This window comes from Microtus pennsylvanicus, chromosome 7 (genome assembly GCF_037038515.1).
Source record: "Microtus pennsylvanicus isolate mMicPen1 chromosome 7, mMicPen1.hap1, whole genome shotgun sequence".
In the NCBI taxonomy this organism is placed as follows: Eukaryota; Metazoa; Chordata; class Mammalia; order Rodentia; family Cricetidae; genus Microtus; species Microtus pennsylvanicus.
This window is the reverse complement of record NC_134585.1, coordinates 114650428-114670818: the sequence shown is the minus strand read 5'-3', so window position 1 is coordinate 114670818 and position 20391 is coordinate 114650428. Positions and strand designations below refer to the sequence as shown.

Below are 20391 nucleotides of genomic sequence, written 5' to 3'. Positions count from 1 at the left end.
CAAATGAGTCCCCGCTTTTCACTCTGTGACTCTTTCCAGATGTTCTGACCTTTTGCTTGTGTCTAAAACAGAACCCAGCTTTTTAAGTATAGCCCCCCTTTGGCTTTTTTCTTTCCTTTTTTTTGCCACTTTGGTTTTACAGATGGGGAATGCTTGTCTTCTGCTTCACCCTCTCCTTTCTGTACATGGTAAACAAGGACTTTCCAGGGGCTGTAGCACAGGGTTCTGATGGCAGTGGGGAGCCATCTCACATAGATGTATTTGCTGAGGTTGATATCAGAACCTCTAGATTTGAAGCTACAATTTAGAAAGTGTTTTCCTTGGTGTATTTACGTTCTAGTCCTGTGACTCTCATGGGCATATCTGCTTTCTCAAAGCTTTATGATACCCCCTTGCCTTGCTCACCCATTCCCTTGGCACCATCTCATCATCACAGCTGATAATAAAAACAGGGCATGGCAATGAGAGGAAAGCCCCCCAGTCTGTGGTTTGGAGCATGTCTGCTGTGTGTCTCCTTGATCAAGTCTGCATTTCATGCTTTCCATCTGTATAATGAAGAAGTGAGACAAAATGGCAAGAAAAATAATCTCACAGCATGCAAGCGTATAATTTTAGATCTCACTATGTAGCCCATTTTCATGTCTTTTGTGGCAGTTAATAAGTTCCACTATCCAAGGTCAGTCCCCAGAATTCCCTACCGTTAACATATCTCCACACAGAGAATGCCCCATTTAATCTCACCTTTGTCTCTGTGCCAGATCTTAACCATGACAAATTTTTCTTCTCTGTCCATTGTAACTCAATATTTTGGTGGGGAGACCTATAAAATGCTTTCTAAATGTTTAGATAAATTTTGTTTCCTGGTTTTCCTTGTCTTCAGCCCTCACCATCATTTTTGTGTGTTTGTGTTATTCATTTTCTGTTAAATATAATTATAATGTATGACCTGGGGTGGCACAGGCATTGTAACCACTCCTCACTCAGTATACATTGAATAGAAAAGAGAAGGCGCCTCCCAAACTCTTGACTAAGCTCATTCAGTTTAGTAACATTGAGTCCTCCTGCCCCTCTCTTCCTGTGCACTATTTAGTGAGCCAGTGCATTTGTTGCAGGTCTCATTGCTGTGACAAAGTCCCCAGTGAAGGCGACTTAAGACAGGAGAGCTTATTTCACCTCCAGAGCTTGAGCACTTGGGCCACCATGGCGGGGTAGGTGTGGTGGTAAGAACACTTCTGACCATGCTGGCAGCATGAGGCCACTAGTCCCGTCCTATCAGAGACATGGACAGAGAAGAAGGTCGGTGCTCAGCTGGGGTCTTAGTTAGGGTTTCTATTGCTATGAGGAGACACCATGACCATGGCAACTCTCATGAAGCAAACATTTAATTAGGGTGACTCACAATTCAGAGGTTTAGTCCATTATCATTGTGGGAAGCAAGCATGGCCACGTGCAGGCAGACATGGTGCTGGAGCTCAGAGTCCTACATCGTGATCCAAAGGCAGCAGGAAATGAGCTGAGACACTGGGAATGGATTGAGCATAAATGAGACCCCACATTCCACCCCCACATTGATACACTCCTCCAAGAAGGCCAAACCTGCTTCAGCAAGGCCATACCTCCTAATAGTGCCATTCTCTCTGAGCTTATGGGGGCCAATGACATTCAAACCACCAAAGTTGGAATGCCCTTTTTATTCAGTCTGGAACCCCCCAACCTGTAGAATGGTGCTATCACATTCAGAGTAAGTCTTCCCTCCCAGTTACACCTCTCTGGAAACACTCTCACAGGCATTCCCAGGGCTCGTCTCCTAGGTGAGTCTAGATTCTGAGGGGCAGTAGACAGTCATATTGAGTAAGAATAAACTCATTTTTACTTGTCATTGTCCCTGCGCAGACAAAAGATCAGAACTACTTACTCTCTCATTTGTCATGCACATCTTATGAATTTGCCATCAGCCTAAGTGAGTGGAGATGGAGTTTATAAAGGCCACGTTTTCCACCTTCACCATGAAAATATCTATGGATGTCTTCTACCGTTCTTTATGAAGGCAATCACTTAGCTTGCTCATAAGTAACCTGTTTTATTTATTTATTTTTTGTAACAGGTTTTAAAATCAAACTTAAAGGAAAGATTATCATCCCAGCACTCGGGAGGCAGAGGCAGGAGGATCTCTGTGATTTCGAGGCCAGCCTGGTCTAGAAGAGCTAGTTCCAGGACAGGAACCAAAAGCTACAGAGAAACCCTGTCTCGAAAATAAAAAAAAAAAGGGAAAGATTATCCATTTTGTCCTTATGCTCAAGAGGCACGAGCAATCATATCGAGTGACTAAATATTTTGATCATGCCTTTGCATTTTGGTGATGTGAGATCCAAAGCTGAATCAGCTGAGCCACCCATCTCGTCTTTCAGGACTCACCCTGAAGTCACCCACTCAAGGATGGTGCCACTCAAAGTCTGCCCCCATTTCCTTTGGCAATGTCATTTACCATCCTTGGCTCTGACTATCTATTGGCATTATTCCCGATTCTGATCACTCTTATAATCTTATACTTATGAGTCTTCCAACAACAGCAAAGATACTGAAAGTTCCCTTATGTTTTAGGATTCAGCTACCAGGAGAAGGTCTTTCAAGTCATCTAAGGTTACACGGTCAGTGAAAGATGTCATCAAAATGAACAAGCAACTAGAAGTCAATTTTGTTTGACATAGTGGGCAACTGTACTTAGCATACTGTTTTAAATTAATCCAGTAGAGAACACTCCTTGGCTTGGATTATAAAACGTGGAAGTTTGACATGACTTCATTAAATAATTAAATTCAATTGAAAACACTATTTCCTTTCTTTTAAATTACTGTTCTATGAACTGCTTCAATATGTAGAAAGGATAGGTCAGTAGGAAAAAGAACAACAGGGAACTCCTGGGACCCAAACATTACATCTGAAAAAATGGAACTACTGGTTCTAAGCATCTGATCCCTGGTCTGGAAGCACTGGGCTCACTCAGGAACCAGTTGGTCTGAATCCTAGATTCACAGAGTTAAAACTGGGGTACAATCAAATGATCTGTGTTTTGGCAAACATGATTCTAATGCAAACTAAACTTTCAGCCACTTCCTAAGGGGCTGAGCACAGTTTTAAGTGCTACCCTGCTAGGGAGGGGCTGGCAACTGCTCCAGAGGTAGGTACGACCACCATGGGCTGGGTGCTCAGGGAAAAGGTCAGAGATAAAGGAGGTGTTGTTCATAGAAGAAGGACACACTAAAAGAAAGAGACTAGGCTGAGAGGGGCAGAAAGCAGCAGGAATGTGCGATCGGCTGGAGGGAAGATAAGAAGGGGTGAAAAATGATACTTTTCTACTGTTGACTGAGGTTTTCTGTCCTGCTCACTTCCCACAACCAGTATGTCCCAAAGAAAATCACACAAAGGTCTCCATAAGTTATAAACTGATTGGCCCATTAGCTCAGGCTTCTTATAACTTATATTAACCCATTATTTTTATCTATGTTAGCCACATGGCTCTACCTTTTTCTGCAGAGCAGGTCACATCTTCCTTCTTCTGTGTCTGGGTAGGACTGTGGGAAGAGCTTCTTTCTTCCCAGAATACTCTTGTTCTCATTGCCCTCTACTTCCTGTCTGGGGTTGTTCCACCTATACTTCCTGCCTGGCTACTGGCCAATCAGCATTTATTTAAAACATAATTGACAGAATATAGAATTGTCCCACACCATTCTACTTCAATTAAAACTTAAAAAAAATTAACAAAGTAAAAGGAAGGAACAGTTTCAATAGGGAGAGAAGGGAAAAGTGAGAGAAGATCAGAAACCATGATGACTAGAAGAAATAGAAATGGGAGAAACTAAGTCAGTAGAGTCAGCTTGCATAGCTTTTGTTCTTTGTAAAAGGGGAGGTCTGTTCCTGCTGTGCCATTTGGGGGCAATGAGAGAGAGAATGGAGTCAGTTTTAGACCTGTCAGTTTGGAGAAGATGGAAGAGGGTCAAAGTGGACATCTCTATAAAAAGGTCAAAATGGCAGGGTAGCAACTGCTGCAAGGGCAGAGAATGAGTGACCCTGCAGGGCTTGGCAGTAGTCAGGACATCTCTTTACCCCGTTTTGTAGCCAAGGCTCAGGGGGCAGAGAGATGGCAAGAGCCTGAGGTTGGGGAACACTACTGCAACCAGTGCATTTGGACATGATAAAACAGGAGGACATGTAACTTATTACCACTACAGCTACTTGACAGGCACAAGAATGAGACTCTCAAACTTTCTTTCATGCAAGTGGGGAGGGATTTGTGAAGCCCCATTTCTTCCTGAAAGACTGTTGACAGTTAATGGTGCTAGAGAAATAGGCACCACTTTCTTCAATGGTATAACCACTGTATGTTATCCATGCTCCAGTAAATAACTTCCCATCCATGCTCATGCAGTGTTGACAGAGGTTTCTATGCCACCTGGTCCCATAGATATTTGGTCCCAAATAAACACACAGAGGTCTACCTTAATTATAAACTGGTTGGCCTATTATCTCAGGCTTCTTATTAACTCTTACATCTTAAATTAACCCATAATTCTTGTCTGTGTTAGCCATGTGGCTTGGTACCTTTTATCAGTGAGGTATTCTCTTCTTGCTTCCTCTGTGTCTCGGTGAGGACTGCATACTGAGCCTTTCCTCTTCCCAGTATTCTCCTTCCTGTTCTTCCTGCCTGGCTACTGGCCAATCAGCATTTTATTAAACCAATACAAATGACAAATCTTTAAGAGTACAATACGATTTTCCCAAAGCAATGAAGAAAACTATAATTAAAGACAACATATCTAACACATATGGACTCACAAACATACACACACACAATCATAAAAGTAGATTAGGAAGAAGAGCTCATCCTAGAGAACAGAAGGTTGAGAACAAGATTCTTTGGGATACCTAATAGACCTCTGTTTGGTAAGACAAAAGAAAAGGGCCTAATGCTCAGAGGAGAAGCAACTATGGGGATAGAGACAGAATAAAATGGGTTGGCATCATGAAGTCAGGCAGGTGGAAGGGCATAGGTGGGAAGTTAAGTCTCTCACCTAGGGATGTGTAGGGAATGGGGCAATATGAATGCCAGTAATGAAGACATGGTCATGTGTCTTCAGGATTCAATGTGAGTCCAGTGCTTACAATGATGTTGATAGTGAAGGAAGAAAGTTAGTAGAAGGAACACTGTGGACTTGAGGGATAGTGTGGGTTGTTAGGAAGTGGAAACTTCATATCAGAATGTGTAGAGGGGATGACTATGGCTATAAATAAAAGATTTTAAAGCAATGGGGGGCTCATAGGAAGACTGGAAGTGGGTCAAGAGGTTAGAGAGTACTATCAACTCCAGTAAAGAAAGCAGGGTGAGGGGCTGGAGAGATGATGGCTCATCAGTTAAGAGCCCTGCTTCCTCTTCCCAAGGTCCTGAGTTCAATTCCCAGCAACCGTATGGTGGCTCACAACCATCTATAATGAGATCTGGTGCCCTCTTCTGGCCTGCAGGCAGACATAGAGGCAAAACATTGTATACATAATAAATAAATAAATCTTTAAAAAAAAAAGAAAGCGGGGTGGGAGGAATATCAGAATCTCTCAAAGAAGCTTTTGAAACTGGTGAAGGGTATGTGGGAATGCAAATATGAGAAGCTGGAGCAGAGAAGCCTTGCTCTTCTCAGAGGTGGCCTCCTGACTCCTGTGAAGACAAAAGACAGACAAGCAACACATGTCACCAGAGAACTGCTTCCACTACTTTTGTGTGTGCCTGAGAGGCCTCTCCTAGCGAGCAGAGCTGGAGAGGGTCTAGGAGAGTGCCTGCCACCCTTTGTGTGTGCCTGAGAGGCCTCTCCTAGCAAGCAGAGCTGGAGAAGGTCTAGGAGAGTGCCTGCCACCTTTTGTGTGTGCCTGAGAGGCCTCTCCTAGCAAGCAGAGCTGGAGAGGGTCTAGGAGAGTGTCTGCCACCCTTGTCACAGTGCTTCAGACACCTCTCTCTCCTGTGAGACTGAGTCCTTTGAGAGCAAGAATTCCTTTTGTTTTTTTCCTTTTACATGTGTAAGGGTGTGTAGGGTGTATGTGTGCATATTATACACATGTTCACATGTATGCATATGGAAGCCATAGGTTGGTGTCAATAATTTTCCTCAATTTGCTGCATTTTGTAAAGACAGAGTCTCTTGCTGAATTTAGATCTTGATGCAGCTGATCTAGTCATCCATCTTGTACCAAAGATGCTGTCTATATCTCCCAAGTGCTAGGATTATAAGCAGCTACCACATCTGTCCAGGTGTTAGGTGGGTACTGGGGACCTAAACTTTGGTCTTCCTACTTGCACAGCAAATGCTTTTATCTTCTGAGCCATCTCCCTGGCCCCAAGTGTTCTTTCTCAAATGTCGAATGATATATCAAGCCCGTTTATACCCTCATAAAAATTGTGTTTTCAAAGAAACACATGAAAACTGGAGAACCCTTTGTTCTCAAAGCCACACTCTCTTTGAGTCCCTTCCTCACCTTCCCAGAAAGAACCTAGTATGAATCCAGTGCTTATCCTCCCATCCTGTGCCCACTTTTGTATACCCACAAATAAAAGCTAGCAGGGCTTGAGAGTACTAGTTAGCCCCAGACTCCTTAGCTGGATGTGCCATCCTAGACACAGGGGTTACAAACACGAACTGGGGCACAAATACTCTCACATTGCATTAATCAATTCTGTGATCTGGGCTTATTCAGCATTGGGTTTTAATTCTATCTAAATAGAGGTATACATATTAAGTTCATTGGTCCATGTATGTCTTTGTGTGATTAACTGTGCCCTCCTAGTAAATATTATTAGGGAATAAATTAGAATATTGTAATAACCAAAACGGGTACTTCGAAACTTGTTTCTAGGTATGAAATATTTAGACACAGAACAACATTTCCCCCTCCAGAATTGAGGCTGTTTAAGGATTTGTGCCTCAGACTCCTTTCTCTGTCCCAAAGCCCATCTCCATGTTGTTCATTCTTCAGTGGGTCTTAGTTTAACGAATGAATGAATGACTCTCTGCTTTAAGTATTCTTATTTCTCATAGGTCAGGTTCTGAGTATGCAAATATTTTCTCAAAACCCTGAGACTGGAATCGGAACTAACAGTTGGGGTTTCCGACACTCCGTCTAGTGTTCTTTTTATTACACCATTGAAAGAGCTATTGTAAGGATACTATTAGGAAACCAATAGGAAAGGGATAATTATTATGAGTTACTACCCTGGTATGTCCAATAAATGGAGTCCCATGTACCTGTGTAATTGGAGAAAATTAACAACCATAAGCAGATCTGGGCCTTGAGATTTATCATAAGCATGGACTGGGTCTGCTTTGTTACGTGGGCTGTAAATGAGGCTCGTGTTGTAAAGGAGATGTGTGAGTTATGAGGGGGCGAGGGTGAAGGAATGAGCTGGAAGCAGTTTCAGTGACTGGAGCTGCCCCTGCTAAGGCCTCAGGTGACCTGATTGCCCTGCTCCTGAGTCCACCATTCCTCTGGCTTCGGCCCTGCCTCGCCTCACACTCTCTCTGCTTCTCTTAATTTGTCTCCTAGGAAACCCCTAACAAAATGATAGTTGATCTGAACCCTGAAAAACTCTCAAACGTTCTTGGAAAAGAGAGTCCAAGGATTTCTTTAAGCACCCACATCCTGCCAACCACCACTCTGGTCCGCCCTCCCACTAGGATTGATGGACCGTGACTGACCATTTGGAGTCTTACCCCAGCTTTCTCACTCAAAGTAAACTCTGCCTCTTGATTTCTTCCAGCAAAACCTGGATCCCAAGCAGCTGGGGAAACCAGGCTTGCTGTCTAGCAAAATCCTGAAGAGGAACAAAGCAGCCTGTCTCTCCTGATAAGGGGCCAGGGAAGCCACCACTCCACTGAGACACAAGTCTTGCTTGCTTGCTTGCTTGCTTGCTTGCTTGCTTGCTTGCTAACCACTGTCCTAGATGTGTGTCTTGTGTTCTCTACAGTTTACTACATCAGTCGCATTTAGTAATAGCTTGTTAAACTAAACCATTAACTCATTCTTGTTGAATTATGACAAAAAACCAATTCAGTGATCTCTTGTGGCCCAGGATGGGTCCCTATATCTTTTCTTCTTTACCCAAATTGTTAGAGACATCTTATCAGTCTCCACTTCCATGACAAAAACTCAACCTTCAGAGAAGCCCTGTCTGGAAAAACAAAACAAACAAACAAAAAAAAACCTCACCCTCCACAAAGATCTAGAACTGCCCTGTAGATCACCCTTGACCCCTCCCCTCTCAGAGTTTAATCCTGACACCCTATTTTTCGATCCACAAACGGGACATAAAAGGCAAAGAATTTTCTTCAAAATATTGTTTGCTGTTGGACATGTCATTGAATTGGAAACAACAGATAGACTTTGTGACCAAGATAGTCTTGGACACTTGTGTTTGTCAGAAGTAGTCAGAATTTTGTCCTCATTCACACAGATGCAGGAATTAAAGATGATGAGTTTTTCTTGTAGCAAATCATATGCTAACTGCCAGAACATGGATTTTCCACAAACATTAAGTACATAGCCGCTTTATGATCAGCATGATTTATCTTGCTTCCTCTGGGAAGCCCTCAAGTAAAGGCCCAACATATGACACATGGCTTAGTAGATACATGACCTTTAGAGTGAGGCAGAAGGCTGGACATGCAGAGAGAAGGGCTGAAGGGCATGTCTGTGCCTTGGATGTGTCTTGAGTTTTAACGTGGAAGGTGGGTACTTAACCTTGAAGGGATCTGAGGAAAGGAAAAGGAGGCCCGGTGCCTGAGGAAGAAGTTGATGAAAGAGCCTAAGCTTTTAATATGCGATGATGAAAAGAGGTCCCCTTTCTTTGGGGTGAGCCCCTGATTCCAATTTTACATTTGTGGAGCAATTAGCAGGACTCCGCTTGGCTCTCCTCAGTCTCTTCTGGTAGAAGAATGTCTCTGATATGTAATAGTTGTTTGAAAACCCAAAGAGGCTCGTTTCTTTTTGGAGTCCGCCTTACTTTTTTATGTTCTGAAGTTCACTGCGGACCTCAGATTTTGCTCCAAGCTATGAAGCTGTCGGAGTGCACTAACATAATGGCGCTGTAATTGTAGCCAACTGGTGGGGGCAGGGAGACAGTTAAGGTGTGTCGCGGTTTCTGCGGCTTCTCTGCGGAGTAGAATTCCCTGCAAAGCTTTTCCATGTGGCGTTTTTAATAGCTGCCTTAAAACTCTCTGATGCATGGAGCAAAACTGAATCAGGCTCATGTGCTAGATTGCAGGGATGGGCCAAGGACTCTCTGAAAATGAAAAAAAAAATAAGAAGAAAGAAACAACCAAACAGTCTAAGCCAGAGTCCAGGTTGTCCAAAGAAGATCCTAGGGAGTGTCCAAATTTAGAATCCCAGAAGTGGCCACCTCGTCTAGCCCAGTTTTCCAGAACTTTCTGCGGGAATCTAGGCTACCTCCCTCACAGATATTGATCTTATCCTTTTGTTTAGTACTTGACAACTTAGAAAGTGACGCGACATATATTGTTCATTAGAGCCCACTTCCTTTGAAGGCTGTATTACTATGTCTATTTTTTTACCTTAATGAGGAAATAGAGCCTTAAAGACTAGCACAAGGTCACTCGGGTTAAGAGACAGCAAGGCAGAATCTGACACCACTTGAGTGACTTGCCCTTCCCGACAGCACTTAACTAATTGTAGTGATCGCGTTCAACATTTATGAAGACAAGAGAAACCCGCCAGCCACTGAGCGCACACACAGCGCACAGCACAGCTCTTTGTCAGCTGCTGAGTCCTCACTGCCCCATGTGAGACGTTCCTAACTGTGTTTAGACATCAAAGGAGCACACACTTTCTCTAACTCACATGTCAGTGACTCGGAAGCCCAATGCCTTCTGCAGTGCCAAGAGCAGCTGATAGAACACGGCCTGCTCTGTCAGCCTTTCCTTACCAAGAGTGTGTAAAAGTTCTCTTTAGTGTGTGGTTTCGGCTGCCGAGTTCAAGAAGCATTTATGGAAAGCTGTTAGATGGCAGGATGAAGAGGAAGCAGTCTAGGTGGCATGTTCTAGAACCTCTTCCACTACAGAAAGGACCACCATCATCAGCAAGGCACTATTTGGACAACTCTGGGAATTCTTGGGGATCATTTCTAATACTTAATATGTGGGCACTCTGAAGAAGAAAAATAAAGGGGTCCAGGCAATTAACTCATAGAGTTTATTTACTTATCTAATTGGCAAATCGACTCTTAAGACCCTGGGTCTTAAAAGTGGTAAACTTCTTTACACCTTGAAGGTGTGGTAGAGCCATGATAACTTCACTTCCTTTCCTTTTGTTCTTAAGAACTAGCCCTGGAGCTCACAGACTCTGGATGGACAGTTGGGAAGCCAACATGGGACCAACCTGCATCTGGGAGACAGTTATGCAGCTTGGTCTTTTGTGGGGCCCCAGGCAGTAGGACCAGGACATGGGTTGGCTCTTTGGAGCCTATTCTCTATGATGGGATGCCTTCTTCAGCCTTGGTGCAGGGGAGAGGAGCTTGGCCCTGCCTCAGCTTGATGTGCCTGCTTTGTTGATTCCTATGGGAGGCTTTACCTCATCTGAATGACAATAGAGAAGGATGAGAGGATGGGGAGCGGGGAGTGAGTGGGAGGAAAAGAGGGAGGGGGGACCATGGTAGATATGGAAAATAAATTTTAAAAATGGTGAATTTTAAAAAAAAAAAGAACTAGCCCTGAATGGGCATCTGTGTTTTAAATCTAGAGCCACAAAAATCAGCCGGCTTAATGTGTGCTGTCTCACAGCAAACAGCAGACCCGTCTGCACTATTCGAAGCATGGAAGCAGACGTCCCCTCTAGTGAGAAGTTCCCTGGGGACATTTCTTCAGTGTGGCTCCCTGAACACTCACTGCCTCCCGATGCCACTAAGTACACACACATCTACTGCCTGAAGCCATCTCATGGATCTCCCGTGCGCTGTTTTGTTTGCCTTGGTTTTGTGGTTGAAGATAGGACGGTATTTCTGAAAACGGACACCAGGTACAAACTGATGGAAAAGTATTTCCTGTCACGGTCTGAGATGCTCTCCCCAAACTCCCCAGATGAGTCTGTCTTTAATATACTAGATTCTATGTGTCTACGACCCGGGCCCTCTCTTCCATTAGAATCATGGCAACTAGCAGGCTTGTTATTGTCAAAGAGAAAATTATCTTGCAAATTATCATTCAAATTAACATTTTATTTTTGACAATGAATCTATTGATAGTCTGCTTTTTTTCTTGATTCAATCATAAGCTCACTATCACTTGAAGCAGTCATGTCAGGACAGACAACGACAGGTGAAAGCAGAAGCACAACCCTCTCCCAGATTCTGGCCTGGGACAGCCAGTGTGATTTGCTGCTTCCTTGGCTCACATCCGTTCTCTCTCCCTGCTGCCCCTTGATACTCTTCCACTGTGACTCCAGCCTGTAGAATTCCAGCTCCCAGAACTTGTGGTCTGTTTGTAGTGGGTGAAGGGAAGAGAGACCAGGACATCATTTTGATGGGAGTTAGGAAAGAATAGGGAGAAGGAAAGAGAGGGGGTGTGGTTTTATAGTTGATGCTGCTCCGGAGTCATTAGCAGCTTCTTCCCCTTGCATCGGTGCTTACCTGAATCGCTCTCAGGAAACGTGTATTAGCAGACCCTAAATCCTTGTAACTGATCCCTGATGGGGCTCATGCTTGGCCGGATTCAGTGTGTTCTGCGCTCAGGGACTGAAGGGCTGCAGAATGCGAACCCTCCAACTGCCTGACGTGATACTCTCTCACAACTGATGATTCCAAGAGTCAGAGTCCTCTGAGTGCCCAAGTCAATCCCCTTGCCTTTCTACAGAGAGCCTGGCTCTATTTTCTGTTCATGCCAAGCATCCCAAGCTACACTAGTCTATAAATCCTAATTTCTGACCTCAAGAGTTGGCAGTCTACTTGTCACGGCCATATGATCTGATTCCTAAACAAGGATTCCTCATGTAGCATGCACTAATATATCTAACTAAGTTTTAGGAGAAATTATGAAGATATATATATATCTGTTTTAAAAAGAGTTAGGTAAAAGCATGTCATCATCATTAATATTGTACTTGTTTATCATATGACGTGTGTCTATTATTGACCCTTTACTTTCAACTTAGTTTGCAGTTAAAAAATTCCTTTTTAACAGATACAATTGCAGCAGCCAGTCTGAGGTAATGAAAATATTTCTTCTCCTGGCCAAAAGCCCACACTAACACTCCTCTGCTGATGGAGAGCCAAGTCTTCTGAAAGCAAAAACCTAGCACGAGAAAGACATTCCCAAACGCCTGTCCATTTGGCAGTCAATCTACATGACAAGAAAGGGTTCCTTCAGCTGAGTCCATGGACACCAAGTGCAGGCTTGCATCTCTGCTGGTCTTAAATGGTTCTCAGTCAAGCCAACTTCTTAAATGCTACATGAATATTACATAAGACTTATGTGTCTCTTACTGATGAAGGATCTCTGGTCAGCTCTGGGTAGAGCCCAAGGAGACCTCCTCCCAGAAGCTCTATGGAAGGCTATAGCATTCCATTGTCTTCCTGTATCAGCTGATACTCCTGCTACAGCAGGAGGCAATCACAGCCCCATTGTCCAGCGGCTATGTCCCCTTGCTAGTGAAGGAGTTGTTATAATCATATTAGAATATGGAATGCCTAGTAAAATTTGGAGAATTTTTAATATATGAAAGAAAAATAGTTCTAAATCTACCCCATGTCTGCGAGACTGGAGGCTTTGTGAGCTGGCCAGGTTCCCTGCGTGTACTGAAAGCTTTCTTGCCTTAGGAGACTACATGTGAATGTTTGGGTTGAGACGCCCTCCTGCCAGGCTTCAAATTAGGTAAGACCGCTTAAGCAAATAGAAGGTAATGGATTGTGTCTATGCACACTCCCTTCCACCTTTGACCGGCTTTATCAATAGCTCCCTAGGACAGGACTCAGCGATATCTGTGTGTCATTTATGTCTCAGGGTAGCAGAGAGCCACCTTCGTTGTCCGAAGCATTGGAGTACACTAGAATAAAAGCCTCCTCCCTCGCCATGAAATTTATCCACTGCTTTCTCTAAGTGGCCAGTTTTCAGTTCCCAGCTCCTGTTGAGTGCCCTCAAAGTTCCTGAACTGTCTGGAACTCGAGCACAGGTGGGAACACTACTGTTACCACAAGTATGGTCACTTGGTTGTGACATGGCACGGCCATCTCCCTCTCCCACGGTCAGTGTTCAGTCTCAATGAGCTAAATTCCTCTGGCTTCCCTGTGAGATTAAATTTAAGGACTCTGTTTAACTGGATGTTGAAATGGGATATATATGGAGAAGGTTTATTGTTGTTTTGTTTGTTTATGGGGGGGGTTGGTTGGTTGTTTTTGACAGTGTTTTACCAAATCCAATTTGTGTCTGTTTTTTTTCTAAGAAAACATCCTATTTCTAAACAAGTTGTTGATGGTAAAACTCTGGAACCTGCAGTTTTCCTGGAGCGCTAACAGAGCCTCGTTCATTTAGGTGCCCTCCACCCTCTCTCATCCAGTGGTGTGTATTTCCCAGCGTCCCGCTGCCCCCTGCTGCAGCCAGCAGATGGTGCAGCTGTCCCCTCAGGTACACACCCCGCCCCCCAAAAAGTGACCACTGTCTCACATTTCCTGGGGCCCTGGGCATGTGATTAGATGAGAACTTGCAGCCCTAACAACATCCATTTTGGATCCTACTCTAGAAAGCACACCCAATTTAGAAGCAGCTTTAAGGACCAGTGTGTGGGTGAAAGCCGGGCCACAGCTGGACCTCTTAGATGCTGTTAAATGAGAGGAAGGTTCCTGATCTAGCTTCCAAGAGCTGTCTCAACGTGACATCAGGAATATCTCACACGTTTTGACATACAGGACCATGGATTGAAAAAAATAGACTCGTTTGTTTCTTTTTAGAACATTCTAGAGCAAAGAAAACAGAGCCATGGGCGTCTAGAGAGGGAAACTTGGGAGATGGCCTTAACCGCTCATCCTCTTTATAAAATACCATTTTTTAAAATGTGATTCACAATGTTTTGGGGGTTGGATGGAAGCTATTTCTGAAGGCCCAATGCACTTTTACAAGAACTGTAAATCTTCATCAATTAGTAGCACGTGACAGATGTGACCTGCCCTAGAACTGTCCTGAAATAATGAGATTTGCCAGCTTTCTGCGCAGTTCCCGTGGGTTTCTGCCATGATGATCTTAAACAAGCGCTGAACTCCTGGACCTGTCTTTCCATCTGCAGTGGACTGGCGTACCCATTTCACGGCGTCACGTAGGGGTTCGGAGGGGCAACATGTGCCTGGCACATGGGAGATCCACAGTGATTGTTAGTTCCTTCCTCCTCTTCCCCTCTTTCTTCATGTCTGGAACGCCCCACATCTGCCTTTGACACGGGATCCTAATGGGTAGGTAGCCGGTGACAATACCCCCTTGGAACTCTTTTAAAAAGCTGCGTGACAAGTTTTTTATTACCATTGGCTTTCAAATATCAGCAAAGAAACTTGCAGTGAAAAGAGAGAGAGAGAGAAGGAAGCAGTTGTTTCTGGTGTCGGAACTTTAACATATTCCCTGTCCAGGAAAGGTGGGTACTGTTGTGTGAGAATGGAAGGGGCTTTCCCCTGCAGCTCTCACCACAGATGCGGCTTTGATGGGAGTACCCCAGGGGTAGGGATGTTATCCAGTGCAAGGAAACTCCATTAAGTGGCAATGGAATTCCTTCCTAAACAATTTGTTAAAATACCATGCTTAATTTTTAGGACCAGACCATTAAACAAAAAAATTAAATGCTCTCTCTTTCTACATCAAATTAGCATCCACAAAGGTTTTAAACTCAGTAACAGAATTTAAAAAAAAAAAAAAAGTCACGCCTGTCTGCATGCGTGCAAACCTAGCACGTTCTCTGTAAGTAATGCACACGTTTGTATGGTCTCACATGAGGTTTTGTTTTCCTGATGGCGCTGGACACTGGGTGGATCTTGTCATGTAGTAAGTTCCCATGGAAAACGCTGTTTGTTGGTGAGAAAGAAGGGACCCTGCCTCTCCTCACACCTAGACTCTGCTTCTAACCATGTCAGCCTGGCTGTGAACAGAGTCCAGAGAGAGCCACACAAAACTGCATGTTTCACAAAAAAAAACCTGCATGAAGTTTTCCAGTCTCCTTAGACATTGTCTTGGCATCCACCAAGAGCAGGTTTCACTGCACAGATATCGGTCTCCCAGAAGTAGTTAGAGCGAGTGGTTTTCAACCCTCCTAATGCTGTGACTGACCCTTTCATTCACCTCCTCATGTTGCGATGACCCCAAGCCATAAAATTATTTTTGCTGCTACTTCACAACAGTAATTTTTGCTGCTGTTATGAATCATAATTTATGATGGTCTTGGGTGACCCCTGTGAAAGAGTCGTTTAACCCCCAAATGGCTCATGACCCACAGCTGGGAATTGCTGAGCTAGTGACGGGCTTAGATACTGCCATGCCTAATTCTCTTATTATGCATGAGGACCCTGAGACCTAGTGATGTCATATGCCTGGGGTTCCCTCCCCTCATATTCTTCTCTTCTCCCTGATGTCTTTGTCATACACACTGTCTTACCTCCCCATGAGACCAATTTGTTCAGAAGCAGAAATCAGCCCCCTTTCAAACACCAGGAGGTCGTGAGGGGTGGGGGAAATGCATGGAGCTCCACTCGGTCTCCCTGAGAATTGCCTTTGCCAATAGAAATGGTAGTAAATGGAGAGAAAGGGATTGCGGGATGAAATCCCTGTCTTTAGCAATTTGTTTCTTTAAATTGTTTGAATGAAAATTGTGTGTCCAGGCCTTTTTCCTCGCCATGGAAAGAATCCCTCTGCGAATCAGCAGCCATGTCTTGTTGACAGGGAGAGGAGAAGGTGTGTCCTGGTTCCCACTACGAACTCACTCAGTGTCACCCAACAGTTAGCAATTATTGCTCGGATTTCTTCTATAAACCTAGCACTATTTCAAGTCACTGTCTAGAGAAAGGGCCAGGAAATGAAACAATGGTTACTGCTTTGAGACTGCATTTTAATGTACGTTTGTGGCACAGGAATTATATATTTATTGCAAACACCAACGTTTTGGGGGATGCAAAGGGGACAGCATTTTACTGGAATTTATCTACCTTCAGAAATGGTTTTTCTGGTTTCTCAAGAAAATTTTAGTCAAGTTACATGAAATTTGGCACGATACTGCCGCCTTGTGGCTACTTTTGTCAAAACTGCGCGTGTACTTCAAGGTCAACCCTGTCCTTAAAGTAAGATTTACAAGAAAACTCTGTGATTTTCAGTGGGAGCTTTTGACCCAGTGAAGAACGCTTAGCATTTAATTCTGTCCGCTCTTGTAACAGAACGATTGGAAGGCCTCCATCGCTTTCGTGGTTGGGAACCGGATTGAAGATGATCTTCTCGTTCGTGCTCTAGAAATGGCTGTCCAAGTCCCTCAGCGTAAACTCTTCAGTATAGTGTCATGGCAAGATATTCTCCAGCAGGTACCCGTCTCTTCCTGCCTCACCACCTCCAAAGTCATTCTTCCTTAAAGTTGTGGAATGAAATTTTAGAGGAGGCAAAAATGATCACGTGTTGAACTGCTTTGTTATTTATAATGGATGACTTTAAACACACATTTACATTCTGCAAATAATTTAAAATGTTTAATCTGAAAGGACTAACCTTTTCATTCATGTAGTCCATTCAAACTTCATTCCATCGGCAAGGATTTCTGCAACCATTCCAGGCAGGGTGCTGAGATCTCTGAGGGATTATTTACTATAAGGTTAGATAACAATAAAGGAGGGGGAAATGACGATAAATAGGGAAAGCACATGACTAATTGAAAAGTGAAGTCTATAGAGAACCTAGCTGGTTCAAGTCAGAGGCTATGAGGCCATAGAGAAGGGCTGTCAGGGTGCACAGGCCCTGCAGGTAACAGCAGCCTGCCTAGAGTTTACAAATATGGCATCCACGTAATGACTGTTACCTTCTTGCTAAGTTGCCTGATGGCTTAATTTGAATCCCTGAAATATTTGAAAGTTTCACAGATCTGTGTGTTCCCTGAGCCAGTCTTTCTTTCATGATAAGTTAACTCAATTGTCTTACAGATCAACGAAATACAGACACTTATTGGAACTGCCTCAGCTAAAAAGGGGAAAAAAACCACGAGCAGCAATTTACCGTTGTATTATGAGGTGAGTGACCAGGTCTGTCAAAGAGATTTTTATAACCTTTAGAAATAAAGCAGGCAGTATGATGCTTCTAAAGTTTTTAATTCAATCTTAAAGTCAGTTCCCACTCTCCTTTGGATATGTCTGCTCCTTCTAGTGGAGGCACACACATACACATGCCTTTTAGAGTAAACTTAACTGGATTATTTACGCTATCATTGTTCCAATTAAAAAAGCACAAATCAAGAGCAGTTATAAACCAAACCATTGGGCTGCACCCTTCCTTCCATGACAATTATTGAATGTGTGACAGTATTAAAGAGAGCCATTGTTAGTGTTGAGTGCTTGAAAGAAACAAGAAAGGGCCACAGTGGGAATAATTTTTCATCAGTTAGCGAATCTTGTACACATTTTACATCTCACTCTAATCAACGTAAAACTTGCCATATTCCTCAGATTAGTGGCACATTCCATTCGCTAGCAGCTGCTTGACACCAAAGCCTGCTTGATACATACATAATTCCTGTGCCAAGGGCTGGCAACTCAGGCTCGGTGAGGAAGGGTCTCTTCTCACCCTGTCCCGTTAATATCTTCCTTAGGGCTTGCAAAAGATACAAAAGTCCAGTGGCCAATTGCAATATCACCTACAGTTTTTAGGCATGATTTTATGGCTAGGCAGACCTAAATCATGAAGATGTGAAAATCTTTCAGAGACAAGCTTGCTTGCAGTTGGAGACAAGTGAACATTTTATGTGTCCCAGGTCTTAGGTGATTCCATCATGACCTCTTTAGTATGGCCTGAGTAGTGTCTGAGCCAGTTTCCTTGTAGTTATGGATAGTTGACAGAACTGTAAATATTTTGGCATTAATTCTTGCTATACCTCTTTCAGTGTTTTGGCACACTCACTCTGCAAGCACAGCCAAATTACATACCTCCTATCCTTTCTTACGATGTTCTGAATGTGTGCACACCATTTGAAACATTATGTGATACCTGGATTTAAAATAGCGGAATTTTTTTCTTCTGAAGTGGTCGTGGAAATCCATGTCCAAGTATCAGGCCTGGGATCAATTAGGCCCTCCCCCCCAAAGGATTCTTTCTTCTTCAAAGATACTCAGTAAAGCACAGAGATGATAACAGGGCAGTTTTGACGTTTAATCTGGACAGGCATTTTGACTTGGATGTGGGCTAGGACCATGCTACAAATCCAGAGTTTCGTTAGCAAGCCAGCCCGCTCCAACATGTGCTGGGACTCTCGGTTGCATATTCTCCACTCAGGGGAGGTCCCTCTCACATCTGGCTCCCCCACATTCTTCCACTGGAGCATCTGGGCAATAAGCCTCCCACACTTGCTTTTCTGAATGGTTCCAGAAGGAAAGAGGAAGACAGGGTGGGGCACCGTGGAGATCGGGCCTCGGAGGCACCAGAAATCCATTACCATCAATCACTGGAGCACGAATGATAAAGAACATGAAGCAAGTGCGGGCTCCTGGTCAGCCCTAGCCTAAGACGGGGCACATCTGGAGAAAAGCGTGCAACTGCATTTCCAGTCTCAGGCCCTCCCCCACTGACTCCCTCACCTGATGCCTCCTCCACTGGGAATCAAAGTGATATTAGTTATACCTGTGGGGAGTATCCAGGTAGTTGGGAGTGGTGGCCATGGAAGAGGCTCAGGAGCCAGAGTCTTTTGGAGCCTCTGGACTTTTGAGCCACGTGGATCACCTGCTCCATGAGTCTGTTTCTGCTTGCGTGGTCCATAGCAAGTAGGAAACCTCCGTAGACAAACTCTTTAGGAGTGTAATTAGGAAGTCTTACATTTTCTCTTTCAAGAAAAGTTGGCCACCGGGAAAAGGAATAATAGATAACAAAGTTGCTTGACCTTGGGGGAGTTCACGAGTCTTGTTTCCTTTTAAATCTCTGTTGTTGGGGTTGGAGGCCATTTGTTGACTGAGTTTTCTGTCCTGCCCAGTTCCCACAGTCGTTAAGTCCCAAAGGAACCACCCAAAGGTCTACATTAGTTATAAATGATTGGCCCATTAGCTCAGGCTTCTTATTAACTCTTATGACTTATTAGCCCATTATTCTTCTCTATGTTAGCCACATGGCTTGGTACCTTATTCAGCAGTCACATCTTGCTTCTTCTGTGGCTGGGTCAGGACTGCAGACAGGACTTCCTTCTTCCCAGAATTCTCCTATTCTCATTGACCTACCTCTTCCTGGCTGGTTGTCCAGCCTATACTTCCTGCCTGGCTACTGACCAATCAGAGTTTATTTAAAATATAATTGACAGAATACAGACGATTGTCCCACATCAGATCGCCATTTTGGATTAAAGGTTCAAGAATACCATAAAGACAGTCAACATGATTGACTACTACTACTTGTAGGATGCCCTTGTTGACCTTAAACCAGAGCCTAGGCTTTTTTGCTTTATTAAGCAGAATTAACCTGTTTGGCTTCCCAGTTTCTCAACTTGTGGTTGCTTAGAAAGCCACCAGTTAGAGTGATACCTCACTATAGTGAAGTTTATCCTTGAGCAGCAAAACTGGCTCAGAGCCACCTTATGTCTCTTCAGTGGAGACTTGAAATGTCTGGGAGAGCAAGGTCCACATGCCTGAGTGATTTGCTCAAGGTTTCGTTTGAATGGATTGGCATTGTATACACAGAGAACTCATTTGAAATTGTGTAATTTCCCTTGAAACTTTAGAATTTCATCTAGCCATGATACTGTATACAAGAGTGGCCTTATTTATAAACCGCAGTTCTTTGAAACGCTGCTTAGATTTCTGCTAATGTTAATTCCCCAGAGGCAATGCTACAGGTCATTTGTTCATTCACAGGTAAATACATAGCTTCAAGTTTTCCCATTTTTCCATCAACTCTGTGCTCTTTCATTAGTCTCAGTGATGTCTAACTTGGGAGGGTAGAAGACCCTCCTACATCATCCTGGCATCCAAATATAGAAAGGGGGATTAGAAAAAGAGAGCAGATGAAACAGAGACGTGGGAATTAGAGGGATCTCTGTGAACATGGGAGAAGTCACAGTGGACATGGGAGAACTCTCAGTGAATGCTAGAGAAGTCTCAGTGACACGGGAGAAGTAACAGTGGACACGGGAGAACTCTCAGTGACA

At 43.8% G+C, this 20391-nt stretch overlaps 1 protein-coding gene across 1 annotated transcript in view; it reads left to right on the top strand.

Annotated features, from left to right (window-relative positions):
- Spag17 (sperm associated antigen 17) overlaps positions 1 to 20391 on the top strand; it is a 221586-nt gene that overhangs the window by 23292 nt on the left and 177903 nt on the right. The window contains exons 2-3 of the mRNA XM_075979181.1: positions 16445 to 16585; positions 17195 to 17281. Coding sequence (XP_075835296.1) covers positions 16445 to 16585; positions 17195 to 17281 — 228 coding nt within the window. The remainder of the gene's footprint in view (positions 1 to 16444; positions 16586 to 17194; positions 17282 to 20391) is intronic.